The sequence below is a fragment of the Eutrigla gurnardus genome (assembly GCF_963514095.1).
Source record: "Eutrigla gurnardus genome assembly, chromosome: 19".
Taxonomy (NCBI): Eukaryota; Metazoa; Chordata; class Actinopteri; order Perciformes; family Triglidae; genus Eutrigla; species Eutrigla gurnardus.
The window spans coordinates 5,789,701-5,808,819 of record NC_139930.1 but is presented as its reverse complement, the minus strand read 5'-3'; the positions used below and the strand labels follow the sequence as shown (position 1 = coordinate 5,808,819).

The 19,119-nt window shown below is 41.3% G+C and overlaps 1 protein-coding gene across 5 annotated transcripts in view; it reads right to left on the bottom strand.

The window, feature by feature from the left end:
- Nucleotides 1–309: 309 nt before the first annotated feature.
- The window catches only part of tcf4 (transcription factor 4), a 210,642-nt gene continuing 191,832 nt past the window's right edge, over nucleotides 310–19,119 (bottom strand). For 3 of the 5 annotated variants that reach the window (XM_084035289.1, XM_084035288.1, XM_084035291.1), the window contains 5 exons: nucleotides 15,208–15,346; nucleotides 12,375–12,522; nucleotides 10,506–10,735; nucleotides 9,393–9,543; nucleotides 310–5,486 (listed from right to left, as the gene is read on the bottom strand). In XM_084035289.1, coding sequence (XP_083891415.1) covers nucleotides 5,438–5,486; nucleotides 9,393–9,543; nucleotides 10,506–10,735; nucleotides 12,375–12,522; nucleotides 15,208–15,346 — 717 coding nt within the window. In that variant the 3' untranslated portion in view covers nucleotides 310–5,437. Of the gene's footprint in view, nucleotides 5,487–9,358; nucleotides 9,544–10,505; nucleotides 10,736–12,374; nucleotides 12,523–15,207; nucleotides 15,347–19,119 lie in introns of all 5 variants that reach the window. The other 2 variants (XM_084035290.1, XM_084035292.1) reach the window with 1 other exon arrangement.

Sequence of the window (19,119 nt, the reverse complement as noted above, 5' to 3'; positions counted from 1 at the left end):
GAGCTGAAAGACATGGACACACGCTCCTGTGATTATTCATTTTCTTTAAAGCAATAATAGTGTTTTTCTGCAAAGAAAGTACCATGTTAACATCCAGACTGTTCATTTGTATAAAATGTTTACATTTATTTTAACTTTTTGTCAAAAAACACTAATCAAATTTAGTATCATATAAATGTACCAAATTTCAGATTGGCTGTGCTTCTGTTAGCGCTCGTGTCTGGAGTATACCCAAGTGTATTGGTTCATTTAAAAGGGATAGATATCATGGGGGGAAAAGAGATGAACGCTTCCTGTTTCTCACATTGCTGGGAAAACAAAGGACAGGAGTGGCCATTTTGAATTCAACTCATTATTGCAGTAAAACTGGTACAGAGTAACAGATTACAAAGCTCATGGCACAGTCACTGAAAAAGAGAAATGAGGTGTGTATGTACAACAAGGAGGGAAAAGAAAAGTTTTGGCTAATAGAAACATCAGGGGTAACATAAAAATGAAGATACTGTTATTCGGGAGATGACTTGATTATACAACAAAGAGAAAATACGAAATGAAGCATCACAAAAATAACATTACGTAAAAAATACATTTAGCACTTACACTGACAGATTCAATCCTAGTGTTTCACCTAGGTCCGATTCAAAGCAGCTTTTCCTGGTGACAAAAAGCTCAATTTTGATGGCAAACACTAAAAACAAATGACTGAACCTGCCTTGCAGATGATCTGATATCTTTTTGGGGAAATAGCTGATTGTTTGCTGACGACCTGCTTGTTTATATTAGTGACACTCCAATCTTTTACAAAGTTTTTATATATTAATCTTGAATCAGGTGCTGAGGGTGTTTCTATAATCAACATTTACAACCCATCTTGAAGAGAAATGCACAGGAGTCAGAGCCAGCTCAAAGCCACCGGTTGGAACTGAAGTTAACTGAATTTCTCTCTTATGGGACCTCAGTAAAGTTTTTGTCATAATGTATGTAATAAATGTTTAAATAATTGTTAAACCACCCTGTAACAGTCTCAGAAAGAGAAACAATTTTTATTTGCCAGAAATTTTGAATTATCAAAATAAATGTTGTGGGTACATGACAAAATCAGGTAGTACATTTTTGAGTTATGGTTTTTATGAATTCGCATTTTACAGGTTACTTGTTTTGTTTTTTCTTCCTTCTTAAAAATCTGATTGAATTCTTCACAAAAAAGGCCCCACTCCGGCTCTGACACAAGTGATTTTTGGTGCAAGCAAAGACAATTATTTCACCTGCACTTCAGATGGTCAAATAAAACCACATACAGTACTGAGCACCACTGAAACTGAAAGATGGCACTTGCCTACTGTAACCGGACAAATACAACCTCACTAAAAACCAAAACAGGTTCATCATCGCCTCTCGCTGGCAAGTCCTCACCCCACAGAAAATGTTTTATGACTATTTACACATTTCTCTGCAAAAAATACATTTAAAAATGGTAATGTCATGAGGCATGGAGAATTAAACAAACATCATATATCTTTATATGATTTCTGATTCCTCCTACAAATCCTCTGAAATGTTCCCCACAGATATAAACAAAATGTGTAAAAAAAAAAAAAAAAAAAAAAATGATTCTGAACCTTTGACCTCACTACATTTTCAATGTGACACCTTTTTTCAACACACACTGAATTTTACTTTTTCATATTTTAACAAAAGAACCGATACAACATATTTCTAAAACACAAAATAACAACAGTCTACATGTAAAAATATAACTTTTACATACACAATTTCAAAATAATGGTAAAGTTTGCCATTTCGTTGCATACAATTTACAAACGTCTGTGTGTTGTTGCCTTGGATACATAGCAGTGAATGGAGCTGATGGAACTCCGGTCCCATTTTGTCCTGCGCAGGGTGCCGTACTAGTTGAGGGTGTTGTCATGGCAACAACAGAGAACACAAGAAAGTCAGTTGAAAATTTATAACACTGAGGGGCCTCGCCAACTTCTGCCAGTTCAGTCTTTGAGAAAATAATTCCTACCCAAGCAAACACTCCTTTGCAACACAAAATAAAAAAATAACAGAAAAGGGCACCCTCCTTATATATTGTATATATTTTTTTGTACATTTATATATAGATTGATTTATTCAAATAGATTCTTTTCCAGTTTCCGTGCCTTCCTGTTGATTGGGTAGGATTCTAACTGCGTCAAAAAGACCATCAACAGAGAACGATGCTGTCGGATAGCGAATTGTGTTGTTTTTTTGTTTTTGTTTTTGTTTTGTTTTTTAGATTTTCTATAATATACATGTAAACCAGAACAGACAAAGAAAAAGTAGAGAGTTTTCTTAAAAAAGCGAGAGAGAGAGAGAGAGAGAGAAAAGAAAATCTGTTTTACAACATACGACCACACACTTTGTACTGAAGACTACATTGGCTTACGGACAAGCCGATCAAATATTGATAAAAAGCTGATAAGCTATAATACAAGAAGAGACGCGTTGTTTGTCATGGGAACAGGGCCGGGGTTTGGAACAGGAAGGGTCAGGGGTTATGAAGAACTGGGGGTGGGTGGGGGGGGCTTGTCTTGCTAAATCAAGCGTCTGTATCATTGGCTCAAAGCCAGAACACGCTGTCTACTTACATATAAGCGTACAGTACATTAAATACAGTTTAGGTTTTTTTTATCCAAAAAATACTTTTTTTTCCTTTTTAGCTTTTTTTAAATTCCCAGGTCTGGTAAAAAACCTGACTGCATAGAACCTAACGACTAAGAACAGGTTTCCCTAAGCTTGCATCCTATTAAAAGACCAGGTAAATGACCTCCTCTGGCAACTCGAATGATATGAACTCTAAAAAGGCACATTGGTAGAAGTGTGAATGTTCAAATTGCATCTGTGGGACCGCTGGGGTGGGGCACGAGGCTGGGGGGAGGGGCCAGGGCTCTGGTTTAGGGCTCATAAGGCTAGGTTCAGAAGGGGAGACAGAACTGGGACGGAGTATTAAACATGGAACTTGATTTCAGAAGGTTTTACTGGGGCGAGAGGGAAAGGGGACTTTCAGATTGACACCAGAAAACAATGGTCGATCTTGCAAATATTCGCCTTGGCTTGTTGCAGGAGAGTAGACCTAGACCTTTCGTCATTTATGTTTTCTTCATGACCAATCCAGTCCTGATTTATTTATTCCATCTTTTTTCTCCCATTTTGTTCCCAATCCTGTATCACTCCCAAGTCAGTGTTCTTCTGAATTCCTACCTAAGAAACCTGGGTACGTACTGATCTGGTGTCATTTGGTTCAAATATGCCCAATTTTAACAAACATTTTGAATTTACATGTACGTCAGGCAGGCTAGACTCACTCACAGTGCTAGGCAGTGTTCTTTTTCCAGACAAGACCAATGAAATTTGAAGTAGCTAACTCAACTACAATGAACTCGTCTGTTATCTCGCAAGCCAGAAAATGTCAATCAGAAAGCCCCCCCAAAGGTAGATAGTCTTGAGATCGAGGTTTAGGGTTATGATCGGCCAGTCATTGAACCAGGAAAAGAGATTTAATGAATCCAACAGAGGAATGCTTTGACTGCCGCTGCTTGGCCCCCAGATGAAAAGTATACACCCTTCACCGTGATGATTGTTCCCTTGCTTTCCCTGCAGCGCCATCATCATGTAGTCCTCTCTCTCTCAGGGTGTTGGCCCACATCTTTTCTCCTTCCCCTTCCATGATCCCCAAAACTCTCACAGCTCAGGCTTTCGGGACGATTGGACCACTCAATTCAAGTAGAGCGATCCTGGTTCAGGGAATGTGCTAAACGTGGAATTGGATTCACTTAAGTGCTCAGTCCAGCCCTCTTCCCTCTCATCCAGCCATGTCTCATCCATCCATCCTCTCAACCATCTAGCCCAGTAATCCCTGGAGTTCAGCAAACCGTGTAAAACTCTGCTTGCTGTGCCCAGCGCCCACGCTGACTATTCAACGAAGGGTTTGTTTGTTCAAGCTCTTTCTTTCATTTGTCATATTTTGCTTTTGCACTACAAACCCACATTGATTTTCGCAAATGAAGATGTCGAGAAAAGTCTTTCCTTCCTGCTGCATTGAGAAGTACACTTTTTCATTACTGCATGATTCTTCCATAGTGTTTTTTCTTCTGTAATAATTGAAACACCCCGATCTCTCTGGAGACACTCACAGATTGATTGACCAACTGATTGATTTCTTTAGGGTTTCTCTTCCTCCCAGTAGATACACACGGGCCATTTGGGTACAACTGTCCACGGATTCGCGATCACACTAAAAAGTCAGCAGTTCGTAAATTTTGCCACTTCAAAGTCAGTGTGGCTATTAGCATAAAACACTAATAAAAATACATAAACAGGTTCAGATTTTTTTACACTGATAAACTACTGTAAATGTTTGCAGGTTAGGAGGGAATGCATTAGAAGGGGAAGAACGAGTTGCCCCCGTTTCTCCCGTTTAGCCCCGTTTTCTTTCTAGGCATCTATGATAGTCAAAAAGCGTTTGCGAAAGAAATGTGTTTGTTCAAATGACTCGGCGTATCAAGCACCTAATGTCGTCTTCATTTTAATTTATACTTTAATCTGTGAAAGAGTGCGGTTCTTAAGGGGATGTATGAGTGGCCAGCTTGCTTCTGTGATACTTCTTGGAATTTTCCTGTTCTCTTATTTTGTTTGTGTTTGTTTGCTTCGCTTCTCCGTGTGTATCTATCGGACTGGTTTGCATCCAAGAGGAAATCAGGCACAGCTTCATCCACAGTGTGGCGTTAAGATTGCCATTCAGTCAGAGATGCGCTGAAGCTGCATTCATCAACAGCTGCGCAGTGTTGCTTTAAAAAGAAACAAAAAAACCCCCAAAACTCTTTAAACACTTTGTGATATGTTTTGCTTCGTTGTGAACAACCCTCCCCAACCTGTACTCTCCTCGCTGCCGGTGTCCAGTTGCACACAAGTTTCTGTATTTTTTTTTCCTTTTCTCATATATATATATGTATATATATATACATATATATATATGTATATATATAACCCTTTTGTTCTTTAAACTGGGAATGCTGATAAAACAAGTAGTACAAGAAGAAAAAATTCTTGGATGATGCGATTCCAAAGACTTTTGTCCATTGTTGTCACTTTGTGTCAAAAGCTCCGACAAACTGCCACTTGGTAGCAGCCGTGTCACGGCGGCCGTTTAATGTCTCCACAAAGTAGCATCCAGTCCACTTTCGACCGGAGATGCAAAGTGACGAAAGCGGCTAATGTGACTCTGCAGTTTGTGTTCTCGACAGAAGGAGACGAAGGTGAAGAGGAGGATCAGAGACAGACAAGAGGAAAGAAAGAGGCTGATCTGATTGGTCAGGCCGAAGATCCAGAGAATCTGATTGGTCAGGCTGAAGCAACAACGGGGTTGATCGATTGCCGGGTTGTCGTGGAAACGCTGTCAGAGGAAGTGGTCGCTCATCATCTTGATGAACTCCGGCACCTTGGACCTGGAGAGACAGAGAAGACATGAAGGAATGGCAGATTAAGAGGGACATGACAAACACAGAGATATTTTTAAAATTAGTCGAGGAAGAGCTGCACATGTCGACTGTCAAAATGTGCCAGAAGCACATATCTGGCTGCTTGTGAGTGACAGATATGTGCTTATAGCACTTGATCTCTGTTAAGAAAACAACTGACAAATACATGGAAGGTACCCCATCTACAAACCACCATCACAAACGGCAGTGACACTAAGATATTTCTCATGAATATAGATTTTGAAATATGATCATGTATGGGGGCTTTCGGGGAACTGAACCTCCCAGAGAACAGAAGGGAGAGAGGGGAGGAAAGTCAGATGTGTAGGATGGACATATGTCATAATTTATCAGAATAAGATCATTCTTATTTCATATAATAACCTGCATCCTTAATATCCTTTATAGTAGACAATCAGTGTGTTCTTGACAGATTTGCAAGCAGCACTTGAAAAAAATACACCAGACGCCAAAACTTTCCTTTTCTGGTGCATACTTGTATTTCAGGTTACTTATAGAACATGTTTACATGCTTTAATGTTCAATAAACGCTTAATTTTTCCCATCCTGGCTGTGCTGCATCAGCTCTTTTCCCTCTTTCTCTGAAACGCTCTGTTTAGGATCCTGCCCCTCCCTCCCCAAAAGCCCAATCTGTTGCGATTGGCAGACTGCTCAGTGTGTTTGTCAGAAATCTCCCCACCCTTACCATAACCAGATACGAGGAGTTGTTGTGTAGTAATAGTGATACAATGAATCCACTTGCTCTTCAACTCAACATGGAGACTCAATGCTCAGATCCGCTCTTACTAACTTTGTTTGAGGGTGTGCCAAACTAGCAGCTGGGCTGATATTTTTCAAATGAAAAGGCAAGAAAAGGCAACATTTGAATTAAGGTGTTTGGACTTTACACTTTGAGGCTCAGACGACTCAATCGCGAATTGCGATGATTTGTATGAACAACTACTTAATTCCATGTCAACTAAAATTCAGGATTGTGACGACCAGCTATACAATAGGACCATGTTGATGTTTTTAAAAAGAGGCTCAAGACCCACCTTTTTAATCAGGCTTTTAACTGACTTGTTTAATTCCTTCTAATTCCTTTTATGCTTCTTACATTTTTTATTATTATTCTATTTTATATTATTTATTTTATATTATTTATTTTAGCTTATCCTGTTTTACTGTTTTATATATTGTATTTATTTATTTATTTTTATTGTTTTATTTATTGGGTCTATTTTATTTTATACATTTTGATACATTTGACTGTTTTTATTGTTTTTATTCCCTCAGTTTTTAGCTTCTACCTTTTATCTTATTTTACCGTTTTAGCCCCTCGGTTTTCCAGTGTTTCCTCCTGGGGGCCTAACCACACCGGGAGTTGTTTCTGGTCCACCGTTGGGGGTGCTGTCCCGTGGACAGCCCTGGCCCGAGTGGCTGGAGAGCTCTACACCGTGGTGTGGAGCCTCCTGTCTGCCTGGGCTGGGGTGGTCCCTGTGGCGGCGCCCCCTGCAGTAATGGACCATGATTCCTCTCGGTGTGCGCGGCCCCAAAGGTAGCTTCTTCCTCACCTCAGATCTCGGTGCCCAGCCATGTCTCCTCAGCATCAGCTAGTGTATGTGTGTGGGTGTGCGTGGGTGTGTGTATGTTTGTGTGTGTGGGTGTGTATGTCTGTGCATATGGCTATGTGTGTGCGTGAGTGTGTATGTCTCTGTGTATCTCTGTGTGTATATTTGTGGGGGTGGGAGGTTTGGGTTTCATGGTGTTCTTTGTTGTTCGTATCTTGTTTCGTTATTGTTTTGTTCGCTTTTATTTCCTGTGAGGCACTTTGTGCTACTGTAAAGTATGAAAAGTGCCATATAAATAAAGTTTGATTTGATTTGATTTGGCCTGATGAGGATACCAGAGGAAAGGTCTGCATTGGCCAAATAATTAGCATTCATCCTCTGGCGACTATGAACCTTCGCAGGAAACTTCATTATATTCTGGCCAGTCGTACTTAAAGGGACAGTGAGTAGAGCGTCGGAAGCAAAAGAAATGTTGGTGGGACTAGTCTCCCTCCTTATCTTTCCATTATTTTAATGATGCTAGTTAGTGTTAACGCTTTGCTAACAAAACAATGAGGTTGCTGTCAGTCAGAGACTTTGTGAGAGAAAAAAAATCAATGCTGTAAGCAACAGGACAACACATTACCACCATTAATATGAATACCAAGCTGGTGGTGACAGTATGTGAACCAACCAGCTCAGCAGCGACCAGGCGTCGTTAGCTGGTCTGTGTGGCTGCTCACTGAGATCTGACTGCATGGAATCGGAAAGGTAGCTGTGAAAACGGGAAACTCCTGATGAACGAGTGGATAGACAGATGTGACTAAGGGGAGGCCAAAGGAATGATTTTAAGAAGTATTACTCATACGACAGGTCTGTCACCCATGGGTAGGATTCACTTTGTTTTATCAATTCTGGGCAACTGTAGAAACACGGCGGTGCAACACGAAGGATCTGCTAAGTGCTAATTCCAAGGTAACGGAAACACAACATTTCTAGGTTTCAGGTAAAAATCATAGTTTTGAATATTATATTCCATTTCTGCTAATAGATCACCCAAAATACTTACTGCCCAAAAAGAACGGACATCTAAGAGACGATGCAGCATTTTGAAAATCAGCACTATAATCGGCTACAATGGTACATGGGTGGCCAAGTTAAACAGACTACGCCCATTTTTAACTCTTTATAATAATGTACATTTTTAGTAGGCTAAAAGCAGCTCAACAATATGTTGCACCCTAATATAGATATCATGCAGCTTTACTACATTCATGAAAAATGCCTTACATATTTATTAATGAGTCGTATTCAGAACAAGGATACCTCCTTGCAGCATAGAACCCATAACATTTTATGATTTTGTTCCTTTACAATGTACATAAATCTTGGCCTGAAACCTGCACAGAGCTCCAGTGTATAGATAAAGTGACTTATTTTCTAACACTGTAGAGCTTTTTTGCAGATAAGAAGCTGTGTTTTTTCCCCCTCAGGCCTCTCCTGCTCCTTATCAAGGACCTTTGGTACAGAACGTCAGGAAATCAGCTCAAATCTACAGTGAACCTGCTCCACAATTCAACATGCAACACACAAAGAGGAAACAGAGTTGCGGAGCAAAGAGCAAACGACAAACACACACAGGCACACATTAAAAATCACACTTACTGCCAATCTGTTGTTAAAGTGTACCCAGACCAGACAGAAACTCAAGACCTGGTCTCCGTGTTTACACGGCCGAAGCATCTTCCGCTTCCAGGCATTAAGTGTCAGGAAGTGATCGACGCTCATCTCCAAGTTCATTCAAGTAATGGAAGAAATTTGACCTAAATGGCATTTGGCCTCTTTGTTGTCTGTGTAACTTTTAACCTTTGCCCTCCATGCATGAGGGTGACAGTAGAAATAATAGAACTGAAGTAAAAACAAGAAATCATTTAAGATTTGGAATGGTTACCAATGAGCAAATTGATATAAATGTAATTAATAATAATTCTATTCTGCATGAAATTGTTAAAAGGTACGCAGATTCATTATAACGTGTCCATATTTTGAGTTTTTGACTCAAAATGCTGGAATATACTTTTTCAATGTATTCACTGGGAGCCAAGATGAAATATGTCCAATTAACCTCCACTTATTTTCACTGGAGGCACATTTAGTTTGCCAATAGAGTTTAAATTTCATGGCAAGTGATTAATGGAATGATTGCTTGAAGTTTCTGAACTGGTTCCGATTCTTCGGTTTGAGTTAAAGGTACAACAGCAGATTAGTGTATAAGTGAAATCTTCTGACCATTCAGGGGGGAGGAGATGTTGCTGCGTTTTACATTTGTCCCAGGGGGTTCGACCCGTCGCCCATGGCGGCGGCGGCGGCATGGTGCGCGGCGGCCAATGAGAGGGGAGCACCGTCCGATGACACGGAGCCCTTCTCCTCCTCGCGGCGCTTCAGACAGGCCGCTTTGGGGTTCAGGTTTCGCTCTGGACAGGAGGAGAGAGATTGTTATTACTTCTGGTGTTTTCTGCCTGTAACTAAAAGTGTGATTCACTGAGGTGTTTGTCTTTGTGCTGGTTCTCTAATGGGGGCACTGAAGCCAAAAAGCCAAAAACTTCAGCCAGGTTGAACACAAGCAACAGGTGCCACTGCTGCCCTCTCCTGGAATTCCTGGAGAACTACATGTGCTGAAAATCTATATTTAACCTCATGAACTTTGATTTCCACCTTAGATTTTCATCTGAAGTACCTTTAAATTTAAAATTAAAGGAACATTTTTGCATTTCAGAATATACAAAATTTAGAATATCATCTGTTTTATACTTTAAGATCCCAACATCACTACAGCGACAGTGACAGAACAGGTGTTTAAAAAGAAAATGGCAAGAAATCTGACATTTGTTCCTCCTTCGTGTCTATGAAAATGATCTATCTATGTACTTCTTATATACTGCTATTTAATTTCTATTCCTTGATATTTTTGTGTTTATTTATTTTTTTATTGGCTTGTTTTAATGCTTTTTCTCCAATGCTTTTAATATTTTATGTAAAGCACTTTGAATTGCTGTTGTTGAAAGGTGCTATAGAAATAAAATTGCCTTGCCTTGCCAGAACAGACCAGATTAATGGCTGTAGTCTAAAGGGTCAGTGGCCATTTTCATAATTTTGACATTTTTCTGGATTGTGCACAAAAACTACAAACAAGATATTAATCACTGGCATCGCAAAGTATCCAGATTCACCAATTTATACAATGTGTGGTTATAAATAGCCATATGGTTTATTTATTAGTTCCATATTGGACAACAAGATTCAGTATATTTGTGGGTTTTAAGAACAACCAGTGTAGTTGCAACAAATACATAAATAAACAAATGAGGATGGAAGCTCAAAATCAGGTGATGATGCCCAAGTCAAAGGGTCAAGTGTGTTGACATCTGAAACTGACCTCTGACTTGCTGCTCCAGGCTGAGGATGACGGCCACGGCCTGGTGCAGGATCAGCAACTTGGTCTGAGGTTTGTCGCTCTTCAGGTGCAGCTGCACCATCCTGCCCAGCTCTTTGAACGCCTCGTTGATGTCGCGGACGCGCAGGCGCTCCCGCGCGTTGTTGGCCATCCTCCGTTCCCTCTCCCGCTCCATCTTCTGCTCCGGAGACAGGTCCTCGTCGTCGGCGTTGCTACGGTGACCAATGACGAGCACCAGGTAGGGTAGAGGGTAGGAGAGGAGAAGGAGAAGGAGCATTAGAGGACGAAAGCTCAGATGAGTCATCGAGTGACAAAATGAGAGAGAACGGGGTCTCGAAACGCACTTCATGTGCAGATTTGTGACTGAAAATATACTATTAAGAACCAGAGGAGGACCCACTTTCCAACAAACTAGCAGAAGCAAAAAGAAAGACTAAGAACAGGAACTTTAGTGCAGAATTTACAAGAAGCAACTATATTCTCCTGTACTTTAAAGCACACCTGAAACAATGTTAAAGGTGCTAAATAAAACATTTAGAGCATTAATATAGTAGCAAATAACTATCTGTTCGTGGCTGCTGCTTTGCACTTCTCTCATATGGCGGTTACCGCTGATAAGCACCGTTAGCTGCGAGCTGCTGGCTCAGCCGTCGCCATGTTGAGAGCCATCGAGAGGCAATCAAAATGTGTCCCAATTTGGTTTATAGCATCTTTAAAGCAAGAGTCCTTCTACCCTTTGTGTTAAGGTTAATTTTCGACTCATTTGATTGATGGAAATCAACGGCTAATTTGTGAACCGATATGATGACACGGGGGTCCACGAGGTGACGGATAAGCAGGTTGTTTGTTGTTTCCAAACCCTGCAACACATCGTTTCTTATGTTCACCATCAAAACTATTTTCATCATCATCATCATCATCATCATCATCATCATCATCATCATCATCTCCCCTCCTCTCATGTACAGGCTCTGGGTTTGGGATCCACATGTTCTGATTCAAGTCATCCTTCAGGTACAAAGTATGGATGGAAGGCTGAAGGCTCCTCAGCTGCATCCAGAACGGGAAATAAACACTTTTTTGTCTTAACATGACTTCATGTAGCTGGAGTGTTTGCATAATGAGTGGGTTTCATACATGCCTTTGAAATATGTTAAAAAAACAAACTTGTTGAGAACGTCCAGCTTTGAGTGTTCCCGTTGGTGTTTATTTCCCAGCCCTGAACGTGAGGCAGCACTTCTTTGAGGATTTAGACTGTGGGCTCTACTCTGTTGTGTGAGAAACAGTTAAAACCAGGCTCAAGACCAAGAAGAGACAGATGGACTCAACCTGGAGCAGCATGTTGACCAGGAGCCTCTCTTCCTCTTCACGGATATATGTTGAAACAAGAGAGGTGCCTGGTGGACATTTTCTATACAAGACGTCTCAATTTGAATCGATGTATTTAGCTGCTTCTCATCACACTTGGTCACTTCATCAAAGTCCAGAGGCTGGTTCCCAAAACGCTCACAGCTGACAGGCCTTCCTCGCACCTTTCTCCATAAAAACGACCATTTATCTTTTCTTTACATTATAATAGTGATTGACCTCACACTGATGTGTAAAAGTCATGTAAATCTCTAGATTTCTTAAGAATCTTTTACAATTCCTGCCCGATCATAAGAAACTACTGAATAAAAAAGCCTCAGCTCTCCAGCGGTTTCTCCTGGAGACCTTTTTTGGAACGAGGAAGGCCTCTGAGCATGTGGGCGTCCCAGGACCATGGTTGTCTCGGGACCACGGGCGTCTCAGCCCAGCTGAGGGGTTTGATGGAAGCGAACGTCTGAGAGGTACCTGAACCTAGATCTTAACCTCTCAATTGATTTCAGGTCCTTGCTGTCGATGTCCTCCTTCTTGGTGTCCAAGTTCTTGGTGTCCAGGTTCTCGTCCCCCTCGTCCTCCGACTTGATCTCCGAGCTGACGGGGGAGGTGCTCTGGCCCTGTAGGCCTCCGGACAGCGCTGCAGGAGACAGAAGGGGAGACGTTAGGCGGTGGACATGGATAATTACAATATTAGTAGGAGTGTGATCATCTCTAACATTGTGAAACATTCACAGTAAATTTTCTCAAAAATCCACACAGAGAAATTCAACGTTTTCTTTCTATGATGTAAGGCATTACGATTGTGTTATCCTACACAACAGACATTTGTTCTCCCTGTACTTCCATGATAGTGCTGTCTTATAGACATGCAGGACTGAAGAACAACAATCTCATTAAACTGGTTTGATGATATCCAAGCGTTATGTTGCGTTCAGGCCTCGTCTTGTAAACCGTTATTAAGAGCATCTGGGTGGGAAAAAAAGAGTCAGCGATCCCAAATCGGACGTATCAGCATCTCTTGCTCGGCACGACAGCCACATAAACTTGCAGAGCCTCCATCACTGTGAGCTCCATGGAAATACAGTCCAGTGTTCCACCAACACACTCACAAACACAACTCACACTGCAAAACTATTCGGATCAAACACATCATTTAGGTGATACGGTTCAAAACAATAGAATGGAAGGGTTTTTCCCCGAAATTCCCGTTTTGCCGAGGTGCTGTGAACGCAGCATCGGGCCCGTCTGAACGCAGCCCAATCACCAGCTGCCCTCCAAGATGGCGGCTGCAGAGTTGAGACGCGAACGCTAAGCCTGTGTGCCCTCGGTGCGCCTCCCTCTCCTCTGAACACAGCCGTCTTTATTTGACGTCTGTATGGATCCGTCACTGGTACGCTGCCAACTTCTCTGTCAACACACAACACGGCGCTCTGTTCCCACACACACACACAACCAACCGGCGGCCATTTTGCCACTCCGTCTGTCTGACTGGAGGCATTTTGTGTGGCGCTTTGAGTGACGGCCTGTGTTTGGTTTGTGTCCTTCCACACAATCGCTGTGTGTTTGTGGATAATAGCTGCTTTTAAAAAGGCTTTAAAGTGTGAAAAGTCACTCTGTGCCTCCGAATGTGTGATTGAACCCAGACAGACGCAAACAGAGACACGTGTGTGTGACACGTGTGTGTGTGTGTGTGTGTGTGTGTGTGCGGTCATGTCGGTCTAATGTTAACAAATAGGTTTCAGTTTTGATCAAAGCCTCCTACACTTCCACGTTCCTCCCGGCTTCCTGCGGCTGATTTGAACTTAAAGATGTTCCCTTTGGAGAATCCGTAGCATTAAGACACATTAGAGACACGTTTTTCTTGCTCCTGTCCCACAGAAAAACGGTGCTTTCCTTTTTTCTATATTTCTATAGCGTGTCCTATAATACGGTAACAAAAAAATTTAATCAGGCTCTGATAGAAAATAGTGATAGTTATCAGTCTAATCTGATTAACACACAATCAGAGTTTTTACGATTAAACAAAATAAATATGACCTGCAGATGCATTTTTAATGTTGTTGCTTATGTGGTCATACATATTTGATGTTATGGAGGAAAATTAAATATTTGAAGCTACATGTTCAGGGGAAAATCATTTGCGTACAGTTGTGGAAAAAAGGAAAATATCAAATTTACATTGACATTTACAAAAAATAATAACATTTGTGTCAAGTATTGCATAATTCCTCCAAACGTTAAAGTACGTTGACTTCTAGTTAACTAAGGAAAAAACACAACGTGGCCCCTTTTTTAAGACAATCACACTCATATAATTATCCCTCACCTCATTATCTATATACTGTGTGTCTTTATGTATTTGTATTTCTTACCTCAAAGATTCTTTTTAGAATAAATAAAGGTTTGAAATGAAATTTACTGACGTTAAGCGCTTTGTATGACTGGGGGGAACTATCCCTTTAAATTAAGGTGGTTTATGTAATAAAATAGAATAAAACTGCCCGACCTCAAAGCAGTTTGAAAGAGCGAGAAGGTGTGTATCAAATATATGAATATAATATAATATCTTCACTGTTTTAAATTGAGAGAGAGAGAGAGAGAGAGAGAGAGAGAGGGAGAGAGAGAGAGAGAGCTCTGCTGTTTGAAGTGTTTGTTGCCAAAACCATTTTAATACCCTCTATTTACAGGCTCAACACACCCTCAACTGTGTGTGTGTGTGTGTGTGTGTGTGTTTCTCTCTCTCTCACCTCATTACACACTTGGCTCTGGCTGCCGCTCGCTGAACTTTGCTGCCAGCAGACTCATTTTCAGCCTTTAAAAATGAGCTCAGGGCTAATTTTCTCCACAGCGCGCTCATATACACTTCTCCTCCTCCATATTCATATCACACACACACACACACACCTACATATATATTTATATATATATTTAACGGCTCTGGGAGGCGTGCCGGCTGACATCTTTCAGTTTCAACTTTTCTCGCCTCGTTTCCTCATCTTCACCTCTTTTTATCGCTGCTGTCGTTTCACCGTTTGCTTCTTTGTCTCTTCTTTTGGAGATGATCTTGTCTTTCCTCTGCATGTTGTTTTTCCATCTGCAACTTCCAATTCATCTTTTTTTTCCTACATGTTTTTCCTTCCTGTATTGTCTCTCTTTTTTATTTTCTTCCCTCGTAATCGTCATATTTTGTATAGCTGTCTTCAGTCTCTCATATTTGAGGTAACTCCTTCTAGTAATCTGTGTTTGACTGAAGGTGGCTGACATATGAAAGAAGAATGTGACCCTGTGAAGATCTAAGGAGAACATTCTGTGTGGGTCTTACCGCGGTACGGGTCGGGCTGGTTGAGGTCCGGCGACGTGGCCGACTGGACTGGCAGCTGAGGCCCCGGCCCCTGACCCGCCATGGAGTGTCCGCCACGCAACGGGCCCACGCCGCTGCCATCTTCTCTGTGAGGGCCGCCCTGGAAAACAGAGGGAAGAAGATGGTGAGGAGGCTTTCTTTGAACTCCGCTCCGCTCTGAATCATGACGGTGACTCAACGAGACTTCTAAAGTCCAGATGTGGTCCGAGCCTGTTTCACATCGTGCTGGTTTGGCTTGTTTACGTTTCTGTTCATGACAGATTTTAGATCAGAGTACATGAAAAATGCCATTTTATTTTTGTCATTAAGATTTTCCTCTCCTGCCTTCTTTCATTAAAAACACTTTAAAAATCCCATGAAAAAACATTACAGGAGGAAGAAGCACATTAGTTGGGGACTATTTCCAGCGGCGGATGTGTATTTGTGGCAGCAGGGCGGTGAAAGTAGGGATGACTCAAAATAAACTGGTGAGTGTGTTCATGGAAGTATGAACAGGTCTGTGCAGAGATCACGTGATTTGAATCATAAATGCTGCTTTAAAGTGTATTTAAACTCTAATAATTTAACTAATTATGTTTCTATCCAGTCATTCAGCCTGTTTTCTTCTTTTCTTATTAAAGCATTGTGGAAATATTTATAAAAAAACAACAAGAAAATATGATTCATTTTGGTGATATTTCATACTCGTTCACCTTCAGTAGTGGCTTGTTTAAATAATATTTTAATTGATCGCACAGTTACTTAAAATATATGCATCATTTTTTAATGTTTTTTAAATAACACTAATAATAGTTTTTCTTATTATTATTATTTATGTATGTGTTTATTTATTTATGTACCTTGGTTTCCATTAGTTTCCTGTTTCTTTGTTTGCACTGTGAAAATGAATGAGTGACTTTCTTACACTTTTGCATTTTCTTATTGTTCCTTATTGCACTTTTAGCCGGTAGAGTTGACTCGAGCCAAGTGCAACTAATTGTTTTAAGCGTCCTGGTGTGGGATCACCACGGGGGAGGGAGAAAAATGTCACTCTTCAACATTGCAAAACAATTAACAAATTAGATGGTCATAAAAACCAACAGTGGAAAATAGATCCGACGCTGGAATAGCCGATGTTAAACTCCTGTCTGTCTCCTCCAGATGTTGTAGTTCTGCAACTGGCCTGTGGAGGGCACCCTCTGCCTTTCTAAGATGCTGATCTGTGTCGCTTTCACACACCATCCCGCCCAATGCTCCTTTTTTCTTTCCCTCCATTTTTCCAGTACAGTGTTACTCAGGTGGACACACTGAGCTCTGCTCCTCCACACTGGTGTGTGTGTGTGTGTGTGTGTGTGTGTGTGTCTCCATCCATGTTCATATCTGCATGTCTGACATGTATATTTACACTTTTTTCTCTTTTTGGTACTCACAGTGTGTCTTCTCTGTTTTTTATGTGTTATCAGGGAAATACTGTAGGGGATCATGTGTGTGTGTGTGTGTGTGTGTGTGTGCTTGGCTGAATCCTATCCATCTGTCTGCCACACGCACACACACGCACATACAAACACATGTACACACGGCAGCACAACAACTGACAATTATCTTAATGCCCATATGTTTAATTGTGGGATTTCTAATTCCCAGAGCACCGAGCAGCTTCCAGCAGGGACTCACTGTTTTGGCACGAGATGGGCTCTCTTCATGTGTGTGTGTGTGTGTGTGTGTGTGATGCCAGCTTTCTCGTGGCATCCTGCGGTTCAGAATGCCCCCCCCCCCCTCCCCTCCTCACCCTCCTTTCCTTTTTCACTTTGAACATATCAGCAGGAAGGCGGCTGGATATGAATCGTAATAGATATGTTTGTCTTTAAGGTAGAAGCGTTAAAGTTTTGAACAAAGCAAGTGAGCCGATCGGCAGCATTTTCGCTCATTATTCAGCACATGACACGCTCATGGTAGCTGTTTTCTGTTTGGAAGGGGGCGGGGCGGGGGGTGTTTAGCCCTCATCAAGCGACGAATGGGAGAGACAAATCCATTGTCATTTGAAGTTGAACTAGCCTGTGGTGGTGTTTGCACGGAGCACGTAACCCAACGAGAGCAGAACCCGTGATATTGTCTTTGTTATTGCTTCTCCCTCCTCACAGACTATAAGAAGTGGATTCGGTCACCGTGACATGAAGCCTCCTTGCCTTTTGGCCGTCAACATCTTGGTTTTTGTCCGTTACAACGTTTTTGCAACTGGAAGTATGCAACCAAACGCTTTTCGCCATTTTGACATAACAGTTAGCTTTCATGAGCTGTAAAAGGATTACAGTTCCAAGATGAAAACGCAAACATTTCACAGACTGGACAACGGTGCGACCTGTCAATCACAATGTAGCCACGTACGGAAGCATCTCCTGCTTTATCGTCTATCTGACTCTAAATGGGACGATCATTTACTAAATTAACATTTTACAGTCATACCATAAACTCATGTTTACTGAGATTATAAATGAGAAGTAGGTTCATTTTCTCATAGACTTTGATTCAATCAGACTTCTGTTTACAACCAGAGGAGTCGCCCCCTGATGGCCAGCAGAGGAAATGCAACTTTAAGGCTCTTCAGGATTGGCTTCACTTTTTAGAACAAGAGGTTCCTCCTTGCCAAATCTCGTACCTAAAGCACCCACAATGCAACTTGACCACCGACTGTTTGGTTGACTATCCGTCTGTAATTCCAGTGGTGGTTAACGTAGCCTCAAGCAGAGACCAACCTACATGGAAACAGACACTGACTACTCGGCCCTATTTCTTCTCTTTGAGTAGGAATATATACCATCTAGCACAGAGCAAACTATATGATTATACATACACTTTATACTAAGCTCTAGACTTTGACACACTTCAAACAGACAGGGCAACATGATCAGCTGGCATAGAACCTGCCTGAGGTGATAGTGCTGCAAATTCACTTCAATGAAATGTATTTATAGTCTTATATGTCAACAAAGGTTATCTCAGGACACTTTACACATCGAGCAGAACTACAGCACACTCAATGTATGAATTCCCTGACTAATTTAGAATTAATCACAGTAGTAAAACCAAGTGACCATGAATGTGGGACTTTTGGAGCCCTTAGGGGTCTGAGACCAGGGGGGGTTTCCAGATTTTCTCGACTGTTATAAGAATGGTTGTTTTGGAGAGGAATGTCGTGTATATTTTCAGAACACTGGTTTCACTTTTGTGATAATATATAACAGATCAGGTAAGGATATATTTTTTTTACATCTCACTGAAATCAGACACCGTTTTCTGTTAAGACTGTTTCTGTATTTTATGATACCCAAAGTGTTAATACGGTCCTGTTGAAAATCAAATCCCTCTGTCCAGGGTTGTGCAATTAATGGAATTTAAATTACGATTTTGTCAAACAATTGTGAAAAATGAGCACGTTCCGTTTCGCACCCATATTTACTTTGACACTTCACAGACTCCAGCGTTACCGCGGTGAACTTTGTGGGTTTCACTGGTTTTTTTGCCGCGTCATCAGCATTCATATTTATACAACCAACGTGTTTATGATTAAATAGTTTGCTACAGTTCTTCATAGAATCAGCGTCTCAACCAGATCGATGCATTTACTTTATTTAAAATGGAGGTTACGAGATGTTCTCACGCTATGTCCAAAGTCAATGAGCAGTCGTGTTGAATAATGGCCATGGTGATTATGAGTTTTGCTCTGATGGAGGAAACCTGCTCTGCTTGTCTGTTCATCCAGCTGGCTGACAGCGAGGACTTGCCCGCCACATGCAGAACTCCCCCCTCGCTCCGTGCAAATATCACAAAATGTCGACTCGCTTGTCTAAACGCGTGCGTCTCCCAAACCCAAGCGTCTATCCGTCCATATGTCTG